This window comes from Oreochromis aureus, linkage group 20 (genome assembly GCF_013358895.1).
Source record: "Oreochromis aureus strain Israel breed Guangdong linkage group 20, ZZ_aureus, whole genome shotgun sequence".
NCBI lineage: Eukaryota > Metazoa > Chordata > Actinopteri > Cichliformes > Cichlidae > Oreochromis > Oreochromis aureus.
Window position 1 is genome coordinate 33,754,790 of NC_052961.1, and position 18,256 is coordinate 33,773,045.

General features: G+C 42.2%; 1 protein-coding gene across 1 annotated transcript in view; it reads right to left on the reverse strand.

The window, feature by feature from the left end:
- myt1b (myelin transcription factor 1b) overlaps positions 1–18,256 on the reverse strand; it is a 145,224-nt gene that overhangs the window by 39,725 nt on the left and 87,243 nt on the right. The window contains exon 3 of the mRNA XM_039604778.1: positions 5–111. Within this exon, the coding sequence (XP_039460712.1) occupies positions 5–111 (107 nt within the window). The remainder of the gene's footprint in view (positions 1–4; positions 112–18,256) is intronic.

Below are 18,256 nucleotides of genomic sequence, written 5' to 3' on the forward strand. Positions count from 1 at the left end.
TCACCATGATTGGTCGACGGCTCTGCAGTCTCTGGGAGGCCTGACAGCGGCTGCTGGTCCTCTCGCCTCGTGTCCACCGCTGGTTCACCAGCTCGCCCCGAAACTCATTTTCTGTTGGTAGAAAAGGAAGAAACAAGAGCAAGAGGTGGGGCAAGAGAAAGGGATGGGTTAGGAGAGGGGACAGATTTGGGAGAAAGAAAAAGAAGGGAAAGAGAGAGAGAGAGTTGTTGTGTGAAATCATCAGCACTAGTAGATGGGCAGTGTGTGGTTAAAGGAAGAGAGAAGAGGGTGGGGGTTTTACTTTGAGGGAAGGTTGGAGCACTCGAGCATGCTGCAGACGATCCTTTATTAACTAAAAGACGAGTACATATGCATCTCGCGGGCGCACGTGCGCACACACACACCGAGGCACAGTTAAGTGCCCCAGCTGGGATCCCTGTCAGTCTACTATTAGAATCAATCAAATTTGTGCATTTTTATCAAGCTTTTCAGGGAGCGTATATATGAAGGAACGGGGTGGTGGTAGTGGTGATGGTGGTGGTGCTGGGGAGCAATGTCAGGGGAGAGAGGCTGAAGAATGGCTAGCATATCATGAATCACACATAAATCAAACCTCTCTTTTTCCTCCCCCCCTCACTCTTTTTTCATCAAGGTAATAGCTCTTCAGTTTATCTTTGTGATGACGGCCTGAGACAAACACACTATTACAAATCCCTTTCTGCTCATAGCGATGCCAGTGCAGGTGTTAAATACAAAACAGAGACGCAGTTTCAAGATCAGGTGGGGAAATAATGTGTAGATTTTTCTTTTTTCTGGGAGTGCTCAAGGCTGAACTTTGCAACTCGTGTCGCTTCAGCTCTGTCTCTTTCTCCCACTCGGTTTTTAAGCACTGCTAAGCTGGAACAGTGAAATCTGATCCTTTTTCGGATAGACACACACACATATATTTATGTGTGTGTGTGTGTATATATATATATATATATATATATATATATATATATATATATATATATATATATATATATATATATATATATATATATATATATATATATATATATATATATATATATATATATATAACCTTTAGCTTTCACCTTGGTTACACAGAACACTCTGAAAAAGAAAGCGTCCTTCAGCTTAGACTGACTGTATGACCAGGCATTTGGGCCACTCTGTTGAAAATGTAAATGGAAGCTGCAGTGGTGCTTGAGAGCAATCATGCCCAGAACTCAGAATCTGTGGTGGGAATTTAAGGTAGAATCTTCTTAAAAAACTAATGCAGCTCTTTCAAATATCCTGCAGCAGTCTTCAGAGGCAACAAAACCTAAAGCTCTCTGAACAAATCCTTGGCCTTTGTTGACTACATCCCTACCTTTTCATTTCTCTTAAGTTTTTTTTTAAATTTTTTATTTCTGTGCTTGACTGTCCTGTGCGTGAACCCATGAGTGAGAGTGGCGCACTAAAAGCAGTGAGAGCAACGGTGGACGAGACAACAAAAGGCTGTGTGTCCGCATCTAAGGGGTCCTGAAGTAGACCCCTTGAATGCCCCCTCCCCATTCCAAACACACACACACACCCTGACACACCAGCCATTTACAAAATGCTTGTTTATCAACTTTCACCACCACCCCACCGCAGAGTGAAAAAGTGATTACAGCAGCAATACTGTAGGTCTGCATCTCTATCTCTGTCTCAGCTATCTCCACACAAACACATACACACACAAGTAGGCAAACTCCCATGCCTATTTTGCTTCCTCTCTGGTCTTTCTCCCTCCTTTTAAAGTGAAGTGAAGTGAGCATCCATCCTGTATTGTTAGTTTTGGGGCCAAGGAGCTGAGAGCCCTTCCTAAATGCCAAACATATAACAGCACTCTATTAGGACACATAGCCTGGGGCCGTGTGTCAGCAGCCCCCCGTTCACTCTGCTTAGTCCTGACCTTGTGCTGCACACACACACACACACACACACACACACACACACATACAGAAAATACAGGTGGAACCAAAGTTGAAGCGATTCATCACAGAAAGAGGTGTCAGAATTAACCCTTCTTTGGCATCTGGTGTTAAATTTAGAACAAAAAAAAGGCACATCTGGATGTTTTGCAGATGAGAAAACAGAAAACTAATTTGAACCTCGCGTGCTCAGGATCTGCACTCTCTGATTCTTTGATCACATGCTGCTCATTCTCCACCTAAAAGACTCACAGCTCATTATTTTGCAGCAAAAGTTGGAGGAGTATGAGACAATTAGCCATTCACCGGGGACGTTTGGTTAATCAGAGGTGAGACGGTAGGTGGGAGTGAATGCAATGAATGGGTTTTTTGCTTGTTTTTTTTTTTGTTATTGAGGGGCAAATTTGCCAGTCATCTGCACAGAAAGCAAATAAATGATAAGAATCAATACATTTAGCCTGATCCAAAAAAAGAAAACCTTTTACCTGAAAACAAAGTTTAGGCTCAAGTAATACCATTACAGGACTGCGGCTTACTGTACTGGGACAATAGAGCAAAGAGGTCTAAATCCATAGTTAGATTAAATACCAGGGTGAACTGTCTGTAACAGCATTAGTGTGTATACAGCGCTGGGGCCAGCTGTACACCCCTGGTCCCCTGTTAAGCAGGATTTAGAGACAACTTAGTGTGATTACAGCAAGCTGAGCAGACGGGAGCGAGAAATCAAAAGTTGTGCACCGCCGGGGTGGTTTCATGTTACTCTGTTGGTTTCTTTGTGTCAAAGCACAAAAGAAAGGAGAGTTTCTGGATTATGAGGCAGGTGTGAAAAGAAAACTTGTGATTTAAAGATCCTAGCTTGAAGGGCAAATTAAACAGGAAAGGTGACTAAAGGAGGGGCAGATTGCAAGATGCTACTATCAGTTTAGTGACGGGGATTGGATGGGAAGGCAACAGCACCATGGTAACCAGCTTTTAGGAGGGGGAAGCTCCCCTGAGGGTCACCTTGACCTCTGAGGAAATGACACAAACCGCTGCTTCTAAGACTAAACTGAGCAGCACACCTGAAAATCTGTACATCTCCGTTTTCCAAACACTTCTCCAAGTTGCGTTCCTCTCGTGAAGAATCTGTGCACTTTTGTCTTGCTTTTTTAATTAATTTTCACTTTTCTTTTTTTATTTATTTCCCATTTCAATGCAGGGCATGAAATTCATTATTTCCAGCCTTTCAGTTGAAATGCTTCCTCTCTACTGAAAGACAGGGCCAACCCTGACCTTTGCTTGTACTGCTTAGATTTCTGATAGGCTTTGAATGAGGAGTGTGCAATTTGGCCCCAGCTGCTCCTCCAGTGCGTTTATTGCGCTGCCTCCTCCGGCACCTGCTGTCCTCACCATCGCCTATTCAACCCTTCATAAATAGCGAGGTCTCCTCCTATCACAGTAACTACAAACAAACACACACACACAGACAGGAGCAGGTTCATGTCAGAGGCTGCTACACACAGCTCTATACTCTGCTGTAGCAGCATAAGGCACCAATAACCTAATTCTGTAATCCCCCTCCAAAACTAGGCTACGTTTCACTGGAAATGTAAACAGAAGAAAAACAATAGGTGTTTTATCATTTCTGCCTAGGATGTGTTACATGTGTGGCTCGGTATTTATTCCACATTAAGCCAAACAATAGGCCTGCGGATGCTTATTCCATGCATTTAAATGAGCTTTAACCAACTCCAGCGGAAGATTGTAAAAACTATTTTAAAGCCGCAGATATTTAAAAGCAGCTGAGACATTCTGCCGTTTAAAGTCTGCATTTCCAGCGGCGAAAACCAGAAAGCAAAGTAACGCCGAAAGCTTTCCTGACGGGCAGCTCAAGTTTCTCCCACTCTCTTCTGAGGTTACTACTGCTACAGGGGGAGTGGGGAGAAACTTAAAGAGCGGGTGACATAACACTCTGTGTATCACCATCATCGGCAGCCCCTCATCTCTTTCCTCCATCTTAGGACGCGGGTGCTTTGACAAGCCGCGAGGCGCACACATCACGCGGCCATCTAAGCAAGGCAAGAAGGTGGGGTGAACAAGAGAAGGGAGTGGGGGGTGTGAGGGATTAAAAAAACAAGAAAAAAACAACAGCACAGACGCACAGGCTCGCTTTCTGCACCGTGCCACAGTCCGACAAGATCCGGCGAAACGTGCCACTCGAGGCTCCCCTCCCCGGCGTCTATTTCCAGTGCGCTTCTGAGGACTTTTTTTTTATTATTTATCTGCGCACTACTAAAGGCGGCTGACATTTGAAGAGAGCATCTCTGTTTTTTTGCTGCAGAGGATCAAATGGTCAACCCCTCCCTCCATCCTTCCCTTTGCCTTTCTCTCTCTCTCGCAATCACACTCACTCCATCCATCCATCTGTCCACACACAAACACACACAGGAGTCCTGCTGCTCTACCTTTCTAATAATACAAACTCTGCACACATATCTCAATTTACTAGAAAGGGTGGGACGTGGTACAGTAAACGAGCAAATTTATTCCTGGAGACAGGAAGGTGAAACTAGAGGACGGAGCAGAGGATGGAGCATCGTACTGAGTGTGTCTGCTTCAAGCCCCACACTCTGATGATGAACTATTCGACACGGGCAGAGTGGCAGAGAAGTGCACGCGTCAACTGAGGTTCCGAGAAAGCGCCATAGTTGGTTTATTCCCACTTATTACACAGCGGCGGTGTAAACACACGCAGCATGGAAGGGGCTAAAATATAGCTTCATCTCCATTCTGAGCGGAAAATACTTAAAGCAGCTGACAACGTAAATAAATGGAGCGCACTTCTCAGAAAAAAAGAAGAAAAAAAATCAGGTCAAACTGTGGGGAGATCGCAGCTGTGGGTAAGTTTTAATCCACACCGGGGAATTAGGAAATATAAAAATGTGACATCAACACTAAACCGGTGCAAAATCGCGCTGTGGGGGGATGCTTTTAAATATCACACGGAGTCAAAGTCACGCACAAAGGCTGGGTAATTCCAGATGAATCATCACAGATCTAAACACTCAAAACATTTCTGATTACCTGTATCCGATAATATTTCCTCTGTGGTTTCGGCGCCGCGTCCTCGCTCTGTTTTCAGAGTTGCAGGCCAAGTAGTTTTCTTTAAAGAGACACGATATCCCGAGAAAAGCTTTGTGTGTTTGTCTTTTTCTTTTAAAAAGCAATCGTCTATCCCGTTCCAAACGTCCAGATGTGATAAATAAGAGCGAGCTGAAGGGTGTACCGGCCTCTCCTGCGCAGCGCATCGGTGCACGGCTCCGTATCCGGGCGTTAAGATGTTACTTGTTTGTAAGCAAAAAACATGGCTTCATTTGCCTTTGTCAGCGAGGAGGGGAGAAAAAACGTAATATTGACTTACCTTTCCCTCATGAGCCATTGTACCACCCCCTCCCTCCCTCCATCCATCCCATCCCCTCTCAACTCCCCACCCGCCCCTTTCAACTCCTCCCTCCGCCCTTTGCCATGACATCACGGAAGCTGTAGTAAAACCTCCAGCATCAGATGGGCAGGGCTTGAGGTCCCCTCTTACTACACACTAACTCAATGGGCATATGTGCACACACACACACACACACACACCTTCCTGACTTTCGTCCTTCCTCTCTCCTAAGCATCTCTCAAGCCAGCGCAACGTACAACTCTAAACCAGATTTGACTCTAACTGCGCGCCATTTCCCACATATGAAAATAAAGTTTCTATCTCTCCAAACATCCCATAAACACCGTTATCAGCGTGTAATCGTTGGTGAAGCATCTCTACGCCTCTGGGCTCCAACACAATATTAGACACCAGAATTAGCTCATGTCTTATACATTTCACCCGCTGACAAGTTCTTGATGTCCCCCAAAAGCATTACTGTAATCCTTCACCACCCCCAACGCACCCCGGAAAGTGGTACCGTCCAATAATTCATTCAGGGGGACTTTTTTTTTTTTTTTTTTTAAGTCGAGGACCGTGAATTGATGTAGTAGCAGAGTCTGGATATGCGCGCAGCGCTGACAGCATCTGATAACTCCTCCGTATGGGAAGAAGGGGGTGGGGGTTAACGACATATAGGCAGAGAGGGAGATTATATGTCTCCCCCGAGCATAAAAAAATATTTATGCTCAGGGGAGGCGACAAGAGGATTGAAGTGTGATATCGGTTTGAATAAAAAGAGAAGCAGGAGTTTACTAAGACAACTAATCACTCTCACTTCCTGATCTGCTCATCGTTTTTAGGCTGACCGCCGCAGCTCCGAACAACAAACAGCCGGTCTTAACAGAGCAACTTGGAGTCACTCCCAAATGTTGCTCACATCGTGCTTTTTGCTTTGCCGTTTTGAAACCATTAGTGGAAATGACAACCATTCATTACAAGCCATTTGAGAATAGTCCCCACAAATGCCATCCTTTATCTGCTGTCTCCACGCCGCGCACGCAGGGAATATTCAAAAAGCCCAACCTTCAGCTTTCAGAAATTCTATTAAATTCTTATCTCTTTGCAGCAGGCTCTTTTTGTGAAATCCCATTGTTATGCATTGGAGCTGAAATCAATCACCGGCCGTGCACGCCGCCATCAGTATGATTTCAGACAGTGGTGTGCAGAAAGAGACACGCAGAGAGAGAGAAGGGATTCACAACAACGCCATCGACAACCGAATAAACAAAAGAGAGAGGGGGGGAATAGGAAATATCCCGGGCCATGATCCAGCACAGGGTGGACCGGTGTCGCAAAGTTGAGGCCTGTAGGTCAGGTGTGAACTAGAGACACACGGAGGGTTTCTGGCGGTTAAAGAGAAAAGAGAAAAGGCCTCAAATCTCAAAACACAATCGCTCGCTGCTATCAGCACTGCGGACAGCTCCAAAGTGCTGCTCCAGAGATTCTGTGCGTGTTCAGAACCGTGGACAGCTCTGGCCCATAATATCTACTACAGCTCATTGTTGAGGCAACAAAGGCTTTTGCCTGCTCACTGTTGGCACTAACTATCTGCCATCAGCTAACTTTAATGGCATCAAACAAAAGTCCTATTTTTAAAACGATAATATTTCACTTTTAAAAATAGGGAATATTGCTCCATTTGTCCTAATCCTTGATAACGTTGTTTCGAACTTGTCAGTTTTTCACATTTTATTTTAAAAGGTAAATCTGATTTCAAGTAAAATCATTTTACACTAATAATATGAATGCTTACATGTAAACTTTATTTAATACTGTTGAACATACTGTCACAAGTGTATCAAGTGGGCGGGTTTTTTGTTGTTATTTTTTTACTGTTGTGGCTTTTATTTTGAAGGATAAAACCTGAACCATATTTGCCCTGGTTATAAACTAATACAGACAAAACGGAATGCCACATCTATGAAAATGAATGACCAAAACTAAAGTTTATTCCATTTAAAGGTCTAAAACTTTATCACCACCACTGCATTTTATGTTATTTTTAAAGGAAAAATTGACAAAATAAAGTACAATCATTTCATCCTTAACAAACAAACCAGAATGCAACTTTAATAAGTCCAAGCTCTTAAAATTATTTCTTTAATGTAAATATATAACAACTCGTATTTATTGTCGATCTATTCACGTTTTTACTTTGAAAATATATACCTATATAAAATAAACCTATTTAATGTATACGTTTGAATTTGAAAACTTTACAATATCAAGCCATTCACTTGTTCTTGCCTTTTATTTTTAAGGGTAAGACACGGGTAAACTCACCTTATTCAGAAAGAAAAAGTAAAATACACAGTGTCACTTTGTATAAGCCTAAGGTGGCACAGTTTAACATTTGTAATCGGTTGCCCTTTGTGGCTATTATTTTGAAGAAATGAAAACTGAAAACAAAAACTTCCTTCTGAAGGCTAAGTGTGAGTAATCGAGCAGCCGGTGCACGAGCTGGGGAAACTTGTTCCTCTGTTGTTCTTAAGTCTGTCTGCAGATGCAGATGGCAGAGGCCTGCAGCACTATAGCTCTTGTATGGTGGCTATATTGTGCGGAGTGCAGGCAGCCAGTATAAATATTACATGGGGGCAGCAGCTGAGTGAGCGCTTAGGTTGGGACCGGGGGAGGCCCCTATAGTCCCTCGACAGATGGAACAAGCCGACAGACTAAAACACACACACACACACCAAGAGAAAAAAAAAACTTTTTTAATAAGCCCGCAGCTTTGGCAGTGTCCCCATGGTACCGGGGCCACACGGTCCCCCAGGGACCAACTGTCCTTTGTCTGGCCAGTTTTTATCCGAAGAGGCTGAAGTTTAGCTCTGCTGTGTGCTCAGGACAAGTTTACATTTCTTAAGTTTATTTAGAAATGCTTGCAGGCGACGAATTTGCTCCGCGGAGAAGTTTTAAAGTTACGGCTGGTGTAACCAGACAGAGTTCTAAGCCTCTTTTAATCCAGCACAGCGAAGGCCACAATGTCTCTAAAGGGATTTTTTGTTGTTGTTGTTTTTATTTTCTATTTATTTATTTCTTGGATGCAAGCAGAGATGCTGCAACTTTTTAAAACAAAGTTCCGCGGCGTGTCTGCTGACTGTCTGCTTATATCTGCGTCAGCACTGCCGAATGATTCTAAAGTGAGACGGAGATGCCGAGACACGAAGTTTAAACAGCAAGTTTCAAAGTTGCTCCTCTACAGTTTAAAAAAGTGAGCGATACGAACCTAGAAAAGTGCGGCACAGCTTCATCTCTGCGGTCCTCCTTCTCTCGATCCCTCTGAAAAGTACCGCAGCGGCCTTCAAGTGCTGCTGGCAAGTTTACTTCAGCCGAACAAAGTTACTCAAACTTTACTTCAACTTCCCGACGGAGTGACGAGGGGCGGTGATAGACCACTGACTGACACACACGGGAGCCAATAGAAAGGAGGGCTGTCCTCCTGCTGCCCGGAGCTGGAGCCAATCCCGCCCCTTCAGTGTCAGCTTTCAACAACAATAGCCCGAAAAACCGAAACAAAGAGCATCTGCTGCGCCCGGCAACTTCTCACACTCACGCTCCCCCAGCGATCTGACTGAATGCACATAAACGCTCATCTGCTTCATTTACATCAACCTGCACACGCTGCTGCACTAAAAACTTCCACAGACATCAAACATAGATTCAGACGTGTTGCACAAAGAGCTTCGCGGAATTAGATCGCAAATAAGTCCACCACAAACTCGTGGACAAACTGCATGGACACGTAACGAAGCAGAACCGAGCTGCAGAATGATGACTCTAGCTGTAAACAAACATGGAAGTAAAGCGAGGTATAATTTTTATTCTGCTTATGTTAGCAACATCTTTCTTTTCTGTTCTCTTCTTCTTCTTTAAAAAAAAATTTGATTGGTCAGTTTCCACCAGCCTCCCACATCACGTGTGACCAAATGTACCAGATGTACAGCTAATTTGGGGAAGTTAGAGGAGCATTTTCACTGGAACTCCAGGCCTATTCAGAGTGTCTGTGTCTGGGACAGACAGACAGTTTCTCCCTCCCAATAGCAGATGGTCTGCCAGATAATGAGCTCTCCCATTGCTTGCTCCCATTACCCCCATCCCCATCTCTCCAAGATGTAATGGGGGGTAAAGCAACCTCAACGCATTCTACAGCCTTTTCAGGCACATTTAATGTTCTGATTGCTTATTGCTATTGTTTGTTGAAGAGAGTTGCACATTGCCAAACAATATCCTCTCCTTTCATGGAGGCGTGTGCTTGTCTACACTTTGAAATTTGTAGTGTTAATGTAAGACCAGCTCATCTAAGATTCGGCTTAGCCTCCCTTCATCCTCTACAACGAGTTTAAATAAATGAATCACTGCTCGCTAATAAACGCGAAACAAAACAAACGCAAAACAAACTACACTAAACAAATATATATATATATATATATATATATATATATATATATATATATATATATATATATATATATATATATATATATATATATATATATATATATATATATATAATATTATATTATATTATATTAAACACAAATACACTGTAGCTTACATGTTGTATTTTTTTTTATGTTGACAAGCTAAATAATAAAAATTAAATAAAAAACTAAATATACTCAACATAATTAGCCTGAGATAAAGGATTATGCTTTCTCCTTAGAAGCTTGAATACTGAACTCAGATACATTTTTACTAAATTGAAGTGAATGAAACTAAATTTCATTACCCTTATCTAGTATAAGCTTCACTAGCAAATAACTATGTGCTACTAGAGTAAGCTATAAGACAAACTCAAGCAAAACAAGCAAAACGACATTTGCTTGAATCACTTCTAAACTTGAATGGTTACAATAAATAAATTAAATGACACTGAATTCAACTTTCCCTTTCTGTGTAAGCAGAGTAGATGTAAGCGACTAAACCAAGCTAAACTCCCTGTATACATTATTAGAAGAATCAATGCTGCTAAACAAAACAAAAATAAAAAGAACTTGGATGTCTTGGAAAAACTTTGAAAATGCCCAAAAACTAAGCTAAACTAAGCTGTGACAGCACAGTAAATTAACACGGTCTGACTACAATCAAATTTCCAGAGTCTTCATCATACAAAAGGAATTATTGGAAGAAGTCGATGATTGTTTCACCAAGCTGGAAAAAAGAAAATGAAAGCCAGAACAAAAGAAAACAAAATTAAATTCACAAAACTCGCTCCAAGCCTGTTTGTACTGTAACAAATGTAACAAAACCACAACAAATGCATTCCTCTTGGCCCAAATAAAAATCCCTTAACTTCCTTAATAAAGCCTGAATTTTCAACACTGAAGACTAAAGATATTCAAAGTAAATATAACTGAATTAAAAAACAAACAAACAAATCTGAACAGCTGACAACAACTGTGTACACTCAACTCAACTTGTGTCAACTAAAACTAAAGTCAACCAAAATTAAACTCCAACAAATTAAATTAAATTAAGCTAAGCTAAACCTAACTGAAACAGCTGCTGCAAATGGACTTAAACAGACTGTTGGAGGCTTATTTAACCGGGGTTGCAGGTTGACTGTAACCTGTTCCAGCTGACATAAACTAAACTAAATTAAACTAAAATGCTTACTTATAAGTTATAGAAGTCCAATTACATCAAACAAAACAAAATCAACTTAACCCGCTTATTTGAGCCCAAACTCTGATTACTGAACTAAACAGGATCGAATAAAAGAAAACTAACTACATGAATTTTAGTTTTAGCAGTGTGCCCCTAAGCTAAACTGACTTGAATGTGCACTGAAGTGTGGTTCTAAATGCTGTCAACAAATATCTGACCACCACAGCCTTTAACTGAAGCGTAGTTTTCATGTTTATTCTTATCATCCAGTGAACAATAAAGCTAACCATATCTAAACATTAAACTGAAACTAATGATCCTAAAAAGCTGGATGTGGTTTTCTAGTTTACACATCTGCTCTCCACATCCCTTCACTCTCCATCTCTTTGCTTTTATGGCTCCAAAAAATGAGAGAAACCAATCTATAATGAATTCACTGCTTATTAAAGTGGCTTTTGGTGTGCGTGGACAAAGAACGTGTCGCCGTTAAAGAGAACTGCTGGGTCTCCACTAATGCCTCTGCAAGTTTTTTTTATCTGGCCATGCCAGACAGCCTCTTGTATTCTTCCTAAGCACGGTGCTCTCATTAGCCTATTAACTTCACTATTCACCCCCCTTCACCCTTCTGTTCCACTACCCAGATAGGGCTAAACACGCACAGACACACTCACAGACACACACACACACACACACACACACACACACACACACACACACACACACACACACACACACACACACACACACACACACACACAAACACTACACATTCACAGGGATATGCAAACGCACACAAATGAATGCGAACACTCCTCCCCACACCATACCACCCCACCCCCCACCCGCTCTCCTCTCATTCTCTGCTCTGTATAACAAGCAGCTGAACTCTGACATAGCCTCCAGCTGTCCTAGAGAAGCCAGTGACAATAAAGTTTAAACAAATTCACACACAAACACACACAGGGACGAACAGGAAACAGAACCTTGTTGAGAAAATGACCCCCATGAGTTAATTAATGGAAATTTCACTCCATCTTCATCATCATCGTTATTCAAAAGTCCTCTTAAATGTTCACTCCTACGCTTTCATTATCATTATTCAGCATCTCGATTTGGAACAACTTTGGGCTGCGCTGGTGGAAAGACATAAGGGTCAGTGCTCCACCGGAAGGGAAAAAGTTTTTCTCTTTAATGAACGAGCACATTTGTGTTTGAAGTAACAAAAGAGGAAAATCAAGAGCTTTCTTTCTTTTCTTTTTTTTAAAAATTGCAACGAGATGCACGCTCGCTTTGACACAGAAATACATCCTGGTTTCGGCACAGATGGACACCAACCAGAGTCCTGCACCCACTCTTGTGACAACAATCAGATTCATAACATGACGACTTTATTTTCCTCCAAGCCCCCTCCCTCCAACCCCTCTCTTACTGTCATACCCCCAACCTTGCTTCTTTCTCTCTAACATGCATGCATCTTGATCATACCCATATCTGTCAGCTTTCATTAGATACAGATAAGCCACTAGTGCTTGGATTTCTGAGAAATCCATGATTTTAAATGTCCACCCAGCTGTGTTTTGCTAAAGGACAGCTTCACTTTTTTCAGGCTGGTCTAAAATAACAACACACCCATACTGCAATATCTCCTGATAGAAATGACTTCAAATTTTTTAATAAAATAAGTGGGCTTCCAATAATGACTATTTGCATTGTTAATTAATCTGCAGATTAACTAAATAAAATCATCCAGTCAGATCTCTTCTGCTGCTTGTAGGAAAGCAAAGCTTTGCTATCTTTCAGCTGATAGAAAGGGTTAAGATGATATTTGTCATGGAGAAGATCACAGCAGGACGTTATCTGAAAGCAGAAATGCTGATGGAGAACTGGGCACTACATGTACAGGCCGTGCAAGAGCTCTGCATCTAAGATTTAAAGACCGCCACTTTGTTTTGTTAAATGTTAAACGGACTGAGGGAAAACAAAGTAGAATCCAAGGTGATGTCTTTGAATTCAGGGTTTGGTATTCTTCACACTTTTGAAGACTGAACTATAGATCAGTCAAAACAGTAAATATGTTTTGATTCACTTAATAGTTTCAAGTCTGCTTTAAGTTGTTTCCTTTTTGTGTTTCCCTATTACTTGTTCCTGCCGAGCAAAAGGAAAGCAGATACAAACAGAGAGCCATGTTACTTTTGCCTAAACTATCTCATGTATTTTTGGTGACATGAGGACTATGTCCAACATCACTTACAATGGAAGCGCATATCATGACAGCTAAGCCTCACGAATTCAACTGGTTGATAAAAACAAATCATAATTGCCATTAGACTAGCATATAGAGTAAAATCTTATAGATGTTAGACTGCTTCTGAATTTCTGAATTTCCTTGTTTTTATGTATTGTGGATATGTGACAAAGTGATATAGATGCACAAACAGTCTTAAAATGTTGACATTTTGAAACAGAGTTGGCGTTCCCATGGTTCTCAGGTGTAAGCAAGTAATGTTTATTTATTAAACACATGTCACATACAAACATTTACAAAGTGTTGTATACAAAAAGAGTAAAATTAAAAAGACCATTACGTGCCATAATAGTCAATGATAAGATACAAGTCACAATATAATAACTTTGAATGAGCCATGGTTTAGAACAATCCTTATTGCAGGCTTTCAGTTCAACCTCTGACTGAAACACTGCACCCTTCTCTGTAATCCACCTTACTTCTGATTGGCTGCCCCTCCTAAATGGAACATGTCAATATCAGGTGGGTGTAGACCACACTCACATCATACAGATCCAAGAGTAAAGACTGCCTGAAGACTGGATGTAGAGAGCCGTCTGAAACCTGAACATCTGTTACTCGACGTACACTGACCTCATTATCTGAGAAACTGACAATATTTTATAAAGGAAATCCACACTGAGGATAAGGAATCAAAGTGCTCCCTGATTTCTTAAGAGTCTCATGGCTGGTTGAAACCACAAGCATAGTTAAGTTGGCTGTCGTGCTTGAAGCTTAATGGATAAGTTTTGAGCATGGGTAAGCCAAGTGTTAGTGAGCATATCACAGATACATCTATATCTGTGTATATGCTCATTGACATTTACCATTTTTATTTTTTATTGTTTTAAACAAGACCTAATACAAAAAAATGATGCAGAGTGGCCCTCATTTGTGAAAGGCAGCACTGCAAATTGGAAAAAACGTCAATGCAAATACCGTGTATGAATAATCATATATTTACATCACTGTTTCCTTTCATCCATCCATCTGCTTATCCAATCCACAACAATCTGTAAGAGGTCAGATGTTTGACATAGAATGACATATCTATATCAGACGTTTTGTGAGCTCTAGATAATGGCAAGTAACATCCATTTTAATCTACACCTCGAATGTGCACTTAGCTCTAAAACTGTGAACCAACTCTCTACCATAATCAACTCATATGCAGTCAAAATATATGCTGTTGTAGCATGATGAAGACACAAGCTGCTTGTAGCTCTTCATTACTCACAGATTCCTCTCCTTCCTCTGTCTTTTGTGGGAGTTATGAATTTGTAACAGGCGTGCACACACATACATTCAGAGTGAAAGTAAAAGGCCAAGAGACAGACAAAGTTTGGTCTGGATGCCACTTCTGATGACCGTCATCTCTAGAGACCCCTCCCCTGCGTACCCAACCCCATCCGCAGCCTGAGCCTCCCCATGGGGTGGGTAGGAGTCGGGGGCAGCTCTGCCAAAAGGCATCACGTCGTTCAGCTCCTCTGCGTCGTCTGCTCCTCTGTCTGTCCTCTGTACCGCTCTGTCACGTTGCCTGTCACTTACACAAATCTACACTGCAGGACTTTTTCTCTCTTTCTCTGACTCGAATATGAATATCTTAAAGTGAGCTTGAGCCACAATGCAGCATCAGAGTTGTAAATAAGCCCTCCCCTTCCACCCCCCTCCTTGTCTACCCAGTGGTACAGACTAGCATCCCATCACACTCCTCCCCCCTGCGTCCTACACTCTGTGCCCCCGCTGAGGTCGCCCGCCTGACCCCCTGTCACCCTCCAAAGTCGATAAGTCAAATTCTTCCAGGCCTCTCCAGGCTGATTTCTTCACTTCCCTTTCTCCATCTGGAGTCGCCGCACCTTCTCTCCACACTTGACCCCTCCCATCCTTTCATTCTCTCTCTACTCATGTCGACAACTGCTTCCATCTCCTCTTTTTCTCTTTCCAACTTTCCGTCTCTTATCTTTCCCTCCCTGTCTTTTAGCCCTCTCAACGTACAGTTTCTCGCCCCCTCTCAGACCGGGCAGCAGCAGCGGCAGCAGGCTGGGCAAATATGCAGCCCAAGCAGCGGTAAATACAGGCAGCACTTCAAAAACAAGGCCTGATTACAATGACAAAGGCTGCCACACTTTAGGGAGGAGCTTGGAGCAATTTGGAGGCTGCGGGGGCCATTGAGCGAGTGGCATACTTAATGGGCTTTGTGTGCCAGAAGAAAAGGGTCTGAGCTTCTGGGCCCAGCTGTCACTACGGAAAATATCAGACTGACACAGCACCCGACGCTCTTTGGCTTGCTCTCTTTTCTTCTTTCACCCCCTCCTTCTCCCTCCCGCTCCCTCTTTTCCCCTCTCCACTCTTTTTTCTCTAGTTAGTGAACACAAAAAAGTGAAAGCTGCTAGAGAGAAAGAAAAAAACTAATTGAGAACTCCCTTTCTTGATCTCTGTCTCACACACTAGGAATAAGAAGAAAGCATGCAACCATGGTCTCTCTCTCTCTCTCTCTCTCTCTCTCTCTCTCTCACACACACACACACACACACACACACACACACACACACACACACACACACACACACACACACACACACACACACACACACACAAATATAATGCACAGTGGGCTCACTCTGCAGCAATTATTTAAACCCTAAACCCAGAGGGATAAATGACATTATTACATTTCACTACTTAATTACGTGTGTGGATAGTTACTAAGTGTTAACCATCATGCATGCATAAATTCAGTTCAGTATAGTTACTTTGCTTCATGAAGCACCCCTTTCATTACCAAATGTATGGCAGGAGAACACCAAGCGAACACATGTGGTGCATATCTACGTGAGAAGAAGGAAAATACAAGTATGCATTAGTGTAAGGCCTCGCTAGGCAATAGTAAGTTCTAACATTTAGTGTATTTCCAGCGCAGCCAAACACCAGTTTATTTTATGGAAATGATTTTTCTCCAGTGATAATGGGCTTGGCTCAAAAACAAAGACTTGAGAGATCCTCTGAAGCAGCTCTCTGATTATGCCTTCTGAATCCTTACACACAAAAAGTGCTCACACTCCAGATCCAACTGTATTACACCAGCTCTGTGACTTATGGCACTATAACACTGGGCATAATACGCACACCCACACACATACACAGCCGAGCTTGCGCGCCAGCGAGCAAAGCAAAGCGTGCACTGGAGGCAAAACAGGCACAACAAACACTTGCGCATGGTCGCACGGCGCTACATTATTGAAACACAGCACAAAGCCAGAGTTGGATGTCGTTTCACCTAATCTCTTTGATACCACTGTGGTGCTGCTAAGCTCCAGAAAATCAGCTTAGCAGATGTCCTAAAGTGTAGGTGGCTTGTTTCATGAGGCAAGAGAAGAAAATGCTACAAGAAGAAGATGAAGAAGAAGAAGAAAAAGAGACAGAGGGAGGGCGGGGGAAGGACCACAGATTTAGAACCTGGCCCTGACAAGTTCAACTCAATCCTCTTTTTACTTCTGTCTGCCAGGCACAGTTGTTCCAGCAAAGTAGAAGGAGTGTTTTTTTTCTCTCAATTCCCCCATCATTCCATCCTCACTTCCTCCCCCAAATCACACACTTTGGAGCCTTCTTTCTGCTGCTATTTTTCCAAGCCAAAGAAGCTGTCTTACTTCTGATAATGACACCGATAATGACAGTAATGAGACTTTTTTCCCCCAAAAGGTTGCACGTGCTGCTCTGCCTTGAAGCCTTAACCTGTGCTCGGATGTCAGCTGATTACAGTTGCAAACTGCACACAAACACACACACACTCACACACACACAGACTGGTGAATGCATTATCAGCACAAGTGAGACATCTGTATGCAAATGTCATTATGCTGGTGGGGAGGAGAATGGGAGAGGGCCGATTGTGAGTGAAGCTATGATAGTGAAGGAGGGAGGGAAGAAGGTCAGGTCTAAAGAAGTGTGTGTCAAGAGTTGGTATATACACCATATGTATACATATATGGTAGCCATAGTAACCAACTAACCCTAGCCAAATTCAAGATGGCTCACTGATGCTGTCGCTTTTTTCTCCAGCCTCAACTTGTTTCACTTGCACACGTAGCTTATCTGTTCACAGCAATAGAGCAGCAAAGAAAGACCTGACTGTGTTGTAGACGCATCGATGAAACATCTAATCCTTCATTGAGATACTTCACTTCCATGGTGAGATAAAAAATGTTAATGATCCCAGGTGCTGCATAAATTTAATTCATCCCACTGTAGAGAATAACTGCAAATGTGGACATCTCAGTTGTTTCTAAGAGCTTGTGTGGTATGGAGCAAGAACTTCAGTGTCAAGTCATCCTCCTATTTTGGCAGATTCTACAATGCCCACAGTAGCAAAAGATGCCAAATGGAATGAAGGACATACTGGAAAAGGTACAAATGCTCTCAAGAAATGCTACATGGACATGAAACATTTTACCATGCTAGTTTCAACAAGCACCATAACTTAAACAACCAAAATCTGTGTCCTATTACAACTAAGCAGCAACCTTCAAGACTGAAAAATGAAGCCAACTTCATTTCTTACACGCAGGCTCTAAAAGCAAGTCAGTCCCCGTAGACTCCCACGTTAAAATCTTCAAGTTAACAGCATTTAAAAGCTGCAAGAAAATGGACAGAAGTGGTCTATCACTAACCATTGTGGTTATGGGATGGGCTATCACATGACAAACAATGACGGGGATATGCAGCCCAGAGATTTTAACTTTTGGTAGTAAAGCAATGAAGGACTCAAAATGTCAAACCTATAAAAAGACATAAAGATATTCTAAAAAGTTAAAGGCAAAACTGGCTCAGCATCATTCTCAGCAGTTGTAGAAAAGAGGTAATAAAGATTTTCTTGGGAGGTGAACAGGGAGTCTTTGGTCGGTCTGGAATTACATGAAGAGACACAACCTACATCCTCAGAAG